This window comes from Glycine max, chromosome 14, assembly GCF_000004515.6.
Source record: "Glycine max cultivar Williams 82 chromosome 14, Glycine_max_v4.0, whole genome shotgun sequence".
Taxonomy (NCBI): Eukaryota; Viridiplantae; Streptophyta; class Magnoliopsida; order Fabales; family Fabaceae; genus Glycine; species Glycine max.
The window spans coordinates 12,330,308-12,338,765 of NC_038250.2; the positions used below are offsets into that span (position 1 = coordinate 12,330,308).

General features: G+C 41.9%; 1 protein-coding gene across 1 annotated transcript; it reads right to left on the bottom strand.

The window, feature by feature from the left end:
- Nucleotides 1–225: 225 nt before the first annotated feature.
- LOC100798035 (uncharacterized) lies at nt 226–1,632 on the bottom strand. Its single transcript, XM_006596610.1, has one exon. The coding sequence runs from the start codon at nt 1,630–1,632 to the stop codon at nt 226–228; it is 1,407 nt and encodes a 468-aa protein (XP_006596673.1).
- Between the last annotated feature and the right edge of the window lie 6,826 nt (nt 1,633–8,458).

Consider the following 8,458-nt stretch of genomic DNA (forward strand, 5'->3'; position numbering starts at 1 on the left):
TAATGTGACAAATAGGGACCCTCTCCACTTGGGGTCCTCGCCCTTATAAACGAGCTAAGCTTTTCTCTTTCCTTTCCAAAGCAATCCTCCTTTTGTCAGCACACTTGTAGGCTTGTACGCCAAATCAAACCTCCCACAGTTTTTAGCAATCTTCAACAGGCTTACCGTGCCACCACCATTCCGGCCCAAACCCGTTCCAGGCTCATACCCATCCTTTAGCATAACTCAAGCTACCATCAAAGAGGTATCAGGCAAATGTGGTTGTATTGGAGGAGACTCCACATAAGCACTATTCATAATTTCCAATGCTTGAAATGATGTTTCTAGTGACTCCTCCGCTGCTTCAACATATGGCGTAGAAGACAAACAACTTACTAGTATGTCCTCCTCACCTAATACTATAATAAGTTGACCCCCCACCACAAATTTCAATTTCTGATGCAAAGATGATGGGTCTACTCCAATAGAATGGATCCAAGGTCGACCTAGAAAACAACTATAAGTGGGAGTTATGTCCATGACTTGGAAGGTGATTTGGAATGTGCATGGGCCAATTTGGATCGGGAGATCAATTTCCCCTTTCACATCACGACGACTGCCATCGAAGGCTCTGACCACCATAGAGCTTGGCCTCATGTACGAGGCGTCAAACAACAACTTGTCTAATGTCGTTTTAGGCATGACATTAAGAGAAGAGCCATTTTCCACAAGCACCTTAGCCACCATGTGATCCACACATTTGACCGACACATGCAGAGCCTTATTATGCCCTCTCCCTTCAATTGGCAACTCCTCCTCAGTGAAAGTCAAATAATTACTTGCAGTGATATTATTGACTATCCTCCTAAACTTCTCCATTGAGATGTCATGCGCCACATGGGCCTCATTTAAAATTTTCATCAGCAACTTCCGATGAGGCTTAGAATGCATGAGTAGTCCCAACAAAGGGATCCTGGCCGGCATTTTGTTCAACTGTTCAATTACCTTGAATTCGCTCTGCTGAATGATTCTCGGAAATTTTGTTGCTTCCTCAGTAAATATCTCTTTCTTGCCAAAACTGTCTTCTTCCTCCATGGGCTTTTTGACAGGGGCCTTGTTATTCATCACAGGGCCTACATTCTCCCTTTCGACCACATCCTCCCTCGTCTTTCCCTTGTCATTCGACTTTGCCAGTAGTTCGGGAGGAGCAAAAAGATGCCCACTACTCATCATGCCACTCATACTAGAAATATTCGTAATCTTAGTAGTCGGCATGCTAGCCCCAACACACATGACAGACGCGTCTTGCCTTCCGTAGGATCCTTGTATGTCATACCTCCATGGCATCGCCTTGTCACTTTTGTAAGGGAATGGAGATGGTGTTCTCACCACAACGGGTTGGAAACCTCGAGGCACTTGAGTGGTAACATCTCTGGTAAAATGAATTACCAAAGGTTTAGGCTTACCCAGGTTGGTGTCACTTGACTGCATGAACACCTCTCCTTCCTCCCTCATTACGCGGCCAATTTCAATTCGCCCTTCATCTATCAATCCCTGCAACAGCTCCTTGGATACTAAGCACGTCTCTACATCATGCAACTCCCATGGATGCAGCGGGGACCGATCCCCCTTATCACCGTTGTATTCAACCATGCCAGCCTTACGGAAAACCTCCAAGATGAATCGTCTTGGGGTCAACACATCCTCTATTTTCTCCAACTCCTAAGACTCCCCTTTTTCAACGGCGTTCACCAATGAGCTTCTTTGATTTGCAAGCAGATTAGTTCTTACATTGGGACTATCCTCTTGAAACGTAAGCCTCGGGATGCCACCATGGTAGGGGCATGTAGCATTGGGCTTGTACCATCGGGGAAATGGAGGTTGATAAACCCTTCCCAGGCTCACTACTGCTAGTTGGTTGCTAAGTAAGGATGGTAGTAGGTCGGTGTACTGCATTGGGATTGGGGTGAATTCTATAGGTTTCCTTTCTGGGAAATTCCTTCCCGGGTTGGTGCTTATGTTGGGATTGGGAGTTGCATTTGGCCTGGGTTGTGTAGGGAATGGATTTTGTGGGTGATGTTAGGGAAGTCTATGCGGTTGGTTATGTGCTCTTGGTTGGAGGGGTGTTGGGCAGGGGGGAGGACCGATATTGGCTGAGTAATAATGGTATTGGTGTAGGGGATACTGATACATGGGGTTATGAGGGGTTTGCGGGGGGCTCGACCATGTGGGCGCTATAGTCATGTTATGGGTTTCTCCCTCTTTTTTCTTTGCTCCATTCGCCCCAGGCCTCCTATTACCAGAAGTCGTAGTAGAAGCATAATCAAATTTCCCTCTTCTCAGACCCACTTCGATCCTCTCGCCAGCAAACACTAAATCTGCAAAACTTGAAGGCATGTAACCTACCATCTTCTCATAGTAGAACATTGGCAATGTATCCACCATCGCGGTAATCATCTCTCTCTCGATCATCAAGGGCGCTACTTGAGCTACCAAATCTCTCTACCTTTGAGCACATTCTTTGAAAGATTCATTATCTCTCTTGCACATATTCTGTAGTTCCATTCTATCTATAGCCATATCAGAGTTATAATGATACTACCTAATGAAAGCAGCCATTAGGTCTTTTCAGGAACGGACCCAGGAAGGTTCTAGATTGGTATACCAGGTAATAGCTGCCCCAACAAGACTCTCTTGGAAGAAATGCATCAACAACTTTTCATCTCTCGCATATGCCCCCATCTTCCTACAATACATTTTCTAGTGATTCTTTGGGCAAGTAGTTCCCTTGTACTTATCGAAATCTGGCACCTTAAACTTTGGAGGAATGATCACGTCGGGTACCAAGCACAATTCCGCCATGTCAGCAAAGGCATAATTTCATCCTCCTTCAATGGCCCTCAGCCTCTCTTCCATATGCTCAATCCTTTCCTTCTCAAGTACTATGGAAGGCCCTCCTTCTATCGCAAAATGCAAGGGTTGGGGTGGTGATTGATACTGAGGCCCCCCCGGAGCGTTTGGCGTGGGGGCACCAGGAAATGCATGCCTTTCAGTGGTATATCCAAGGTGCGGCCTGAAATCGTCCAGATTGTGGTCTTGGGGAGCTTCATGTGTTTCCCCCATGGGTTAAGAAGTATGGGCATGATTAGGTTGGGGTTGTTGATTCTCAATAAGTATGGGTGTAGAATTGTTGAAATTCTCACCAGGAGCATACACAACAGTGGGTGGTGTATAATTGGGAGGCAAAAAACCATGTGGCGGAAAAGAATGCTTGCTCTGAACCTGAACATAATGGGGCCCACATTCATTTTCCGCCGCCTCGCCTCCTTGGCCTACTACATCCAAGACTGGATGACCCACTCAATTGAAATCGGACGGGTGAATCGGGTCCACCTTAGTAGCAGTGCTTGCAGCACCAACTGTAGCAGTGTTAACCTCCATCATCTTCCTCATGCTTATCAATGCTTCCATCATCGTTGCCATCTGCTCCTTCATGGCCTCCATGTCGACCTTCATCTGTTCCTGTACCTCTTCTATCTCACTCATTATTCTAGCTCTAGCACGCGTTTGGTATGGGTGCCGTAAAATGCGTTCTTTCTTTTTTATTACAATGATTACAATTCTGATTTCAAGGAAATAATGCAATGAGCAATGCAATGACCAATAAAAGTGTATGCATGAAAATGATATGCCGTTGAAGTATTGCAAATTTTACATAGGATATTTAGTAGAACATAGGGTCGAATCAATTCTAATTTTCATTAAAAACAACATTGTTCATCTTGTCAGAGCCAAAGCGCAAATAAAACATGGACACATCAGCGATTCCTAATTATGTGGGTCATTAGTTCAACCATGTGTTGGCAGTAATTGAAAAGACTGTGAACTTCATCGGGAGTAGAGTATGTGTTAGCCACCGTCTTGGCTCTGGCTAACAGCCTCGGAAGCTCTTGACTCTCATTCAGAGTGAGAGCAAACCTATCCATCCACTCCATGCCTTTTTCATGCAATAACTCTATCACCTCTTCCCTTACCTCTCTTTCAACCCGCAAGGCTGAAACCTTTGCCTGTTCATCTCTCAGCATCTGCCCATGACTAGCAGCTAGGTTCACCTTCTCTTTGTACTAATCAATGACTATCAACATATTATCTTCCGTCTTGCTCAACTGCTCTTTCAAACTTCCCTTTGACCTCTGACAATTCCTCAACTTATCCTTTAACATCACATTCTCCATCCTTGATTTGTCTTTTTCGGCTTTTCTAAGTTCGAGATCATTATTGTTGCCTAACAAAGCCCCTCGAAACTTGTCTCTACTCCACTCCTCCTTTCTGGCTTTCTTTGTTTCCCGCTTTAGCGCTTTAGCGGCGGTCATGTTGATATCCTTCAGCTTATCGCATTCTTTTCTAACTCTAGTGACTGCCACCTTCAGCTTCTCCTTTGCTACTTTTGTCTTTTTGAGCTCAGCCTTCAAGGCTTGCACCTCTTCACTCTCCTCGGGCACTTCTCCTTCTTCCCCATTCAGACCCTTTAGCTTTTTTAGCCAAGCTATCCCTTGCGTTCTAGATTTCAGCCATTTGTGATAGTCACTTATGACACCATTGTTTCTTCCTCTAAGCTCTTTATCTTTTCTTCCTACTTCATTCCATGCCTTACAGATCTTCTGAAGTATCTTCGTATTAGCTTCATTGAACCCTCGTGCGATGAAAGGCATGATGGTTTCCTTCGATGGCGCACCTCTCAAAGGGACATTTAGAAATCCAAACTGTTTTATGGCCAACATAGGGTTATAATTAATACAACCCTTCGTCCCCATCAAAGGGACATTTAGAAATCCTTCACATGAGCATAATACTCTTGGCCCCCCTTCTTTCCATCGTGGGAACCAATTAATGGATGCTCCTGTCATGCTTGCCAAGAGTTCTTCCTAATTTGCTTTATCCTTTCCCAAACACAAGCGATGACCTTATAGGGGACAAACAGATCTACTTCCATGATTAAAGATGTGGGATACCAACCATACATAAAGAGTAGGCGTACAACAGACAATTCTCACACTACTTTTCTCGCATCTTAAGTCGAATGTATCATACGCATATGCTAAAATAGAAATGACCGGGCTTTCCTTGCTGTGGTGATAAGCAAGAAAGGCATCAATCGCTGCTAGATCTGCAAGTTCGTCTACATTCAAAAATAGTAGTGTCCCAAACACTAGTAGTGCTAACACGTCCATGAATGATACCCACTCTCCTTGGCTTGCCAAGGTTTCCGCCTTCTCCTCTAGGCACTTCCTCGGTATTCCCGCTACTCCATTCCTACTTTGCTTCACTCAATCTAATTCTCATTCCGAGATCTTGACTATTCCTGCTACTCTCGCCATAGAAAGGTAGTATCCAGAAAAAAAGTATGGTTTCCTTCCTCCTATCGGGCATCCTAAGATCCCCTCGAACTCCTCTATGGTTGGTGCTAATTGAAAGTCCCTAAAAGTGAAGCATCTGAGCGGTTAGTCGTAGTTTTGGGTAAGAGATGCAATGGCTTCAACTGACACTTCTATCATTGCCAGATCCCATATCTTTCCATATATCTTGCTAAAAGACTGACGTTGAATTTGATCCATCTGCTGCCCTAACTTTCATAAACTAGCTACTTCTAGAATTTTGACTTTGACCTGATATAACCTTTTCTTAAAAGACTGCGCTTGGTTCGACCCCGTGTTCATAAGAATAAAAATTTTGATTTCCAATACTTCAACACCCTATCATAGAGAAGATATGATGAATGATCAGGACATAGTTATGCTATGCATAACAAACGTATTTATCAAATTGACACAAGATGCCCGAAAGACCGCCCTCTCCTATTAACAATGCATTGGGTACCATGTTCATGTGACTTTCAATCATCGTCGGCAGAAAGAAATGTATAACCCCAACATGGTTTGTTTATAATCATTTCCATGATACCCAACACATGCAACTAAGAACGCGGTGCAAACTTTCACGCTTCATTGAGGCTTTGATGGCAAAGAAAAGAACAAAAAGCATGAGCAAATATATGGCAGGAGTATGCATGAGTGAACATAACATGCAACTGATGACAACAGAGGGTATGTGATTGGCAGAACAAAAACATGCTAAACGAATATGTATGACAATGTAATGACTTATGCAAAACGCAATGCGTAAATACGATAAGTGGTAAATACATGAATGATATGTCCATTATGACGTTATGAAGAGATGCATGATGCGATCAGGGAAACAAAACACGGTGAGTTTGCTCCATGTCCCTAAATCAGGAACTTAATGGAAAGGATCCAAAAGTTCACTATCTAGTAACAAATCCTAAGGGCAGTTTCATGTAACATTACCAGCCTCTAGAGATATCATCCTCTTAGTAACAACACTGTGGTGGTAGGGACTACCAGCGATAGTGCATCACCAAAAGAAGAAAACACTAGATGAGGCTTCACTGTTATCAAGCGAGTTGGAGACCCAGCATGACCACAGATCAACCTCCAGTCCCTATGGCTCACATAGACCCGGGCATAGGGCCTAATATCTCAATGTGTGTGCAAAAAGTGTAGGTGTCATGTGTGCACGGAGCAACCTAAGAATTAACAAACCCTACCGATCAAGCAAGCAGACAAATCCCGAGTAAATACAACAAGTACATCATGTCGTCTACCCGAGGATTCAATGACATAAATTATTTCTAACTATGAGGGTAATAGATACAAAGATGCACACCAAGAGATAACAACATGACAAAGGTTATATACAAGTATGAACAAACAAAGGATAAAAGAAATGAGGTTGAAGCAAAAACCACAAAAAGAACTGCGATAGAATGAAACGATCATGAACGTGAGCATAACATAAGAATAAAAGACAAAAGGGAACATAAATAAAGAAAAAGTCATAAAAAATTGCAAACTAACCAAATGGCTTAACTCTCTAACAATTCCCCAGTGGAGTCGCCATCTGTCACAACCTACCTTACGACGGGACAGCAAAATCAAATAAACAAAATAAAAGCGTGTTCATCTCCCAAGGAGAAAACGAGTGGGAGTTGCCACCAACGTTTATTTAAGGAAAACATTAGAAAAACTAAAAAGAGGTATGCAAATTTTGAAAAGAAGGGTTCGAGAGTTTTTTACGCGTAGGGAAGGTATTAGCACCTCACGCAACCGTCACAAGGGACGGTAGTCTTTGGTCGAGTGTGCAAAACATGACTTCAAAATTATTTATTTTCCCTCTTTTATATATATTTATTATTATTATTTATTCTTTTTATTTTTTTTAATGACAAGGGTGTTGCCCTTGCCCCTACGTATCCCCGAGTGCAATGAGAAAATTAGACCTACATAGTTCTTTAATAAGAATACTCATGTTTCCTTTTGAAAGATTTATTTTAAATGCAAAAAAAAGTCGTTAAAGCATTGGACCTTGAACCAACCTTAAGTGATATTTGGTGCACAGAAACTAGATTGTGAATTGTTTTTTTTTTCATTCTTGGTTTGGTTTATTTCTTTCCATTCATACTAAAAAAACAATTTCATGACATTAATGACCGATTAGAATCAAGCCTTATAGATAAAATGAAATTACCAACGGTAAGTGAAGAAAATAAATGCACACATAATCTCACAAAGGACCTAATAAAGGTACATAGATTACATCAAAATCTTAAGAAAAACTAACCGACTGTTGCACAAGGTACAAGGCTAGCGAGATAAATGATGTAGGAAACGATCCACGGTCGTGGTTCGACGGCACCTCGGCTTCGCTTTTTGCTTCTTTTCTTCCTCTTCCTGTGTTTTTCCTTTTGTTCCTCAGAGAATCAGCCCTTGAAACCCTTCCCCTGCATGGCTATTTATAGGAAAAGGCCATTTGGTGCAGGGAAAGCTCGCCCAAGCGAGTTGGTTTCTTAACACTGAAGGCATCAGCTCGCCCAGGCGAGCTGGTTACTTAAGGCTGAAGGTATTTCACGACCCAGGCGAGCCAAATGCTAGGCTGGGCGAGCTAGGGTCCAGAAATTTCTAGAAAATGATCATTTTGCCCCTTTTCCTTGTGGTTTTTGTTCCCGGATCTAACAATCAAACATCAATTTGAGCGATCCCTCAAGCTTGCACTGCAACTGGTGACAAACACTGTAATTTATAAAAACATCATACCCGGATGAAATTAGGTTCTGACAATATGCTAAACTTATTACATGTTACTATTTTTTTAGTAAGACTCTAATTTTAAAATTGCATTAAAGTAATTAAAACGATGATATGTTAAACTTATTACATGTTAATATTTTTATTAGTAAGACTGTGAACAATTAAAAACTTCGAATGAATATGAATTTGAGAAGAATGTTGTATTACTCTTAAAAATATTTCAAGTTCTATCAAGTATTATAATATCAAAGATTTAGATTTATTTTTAAAATAAATATATTGCATAAAGTATAGAGAAAAGAAATTTGTAT

Bases quoted from the DNA above. Each gene is read 5' to 3' on its own strand.
- LOC100798035 (XM_006596610.1), bottom strand. From the start codon at position 1,632: ATGGTTGAATACAACGGTGATAAGGGGGATCGGTCCCCGCTGCATCCA.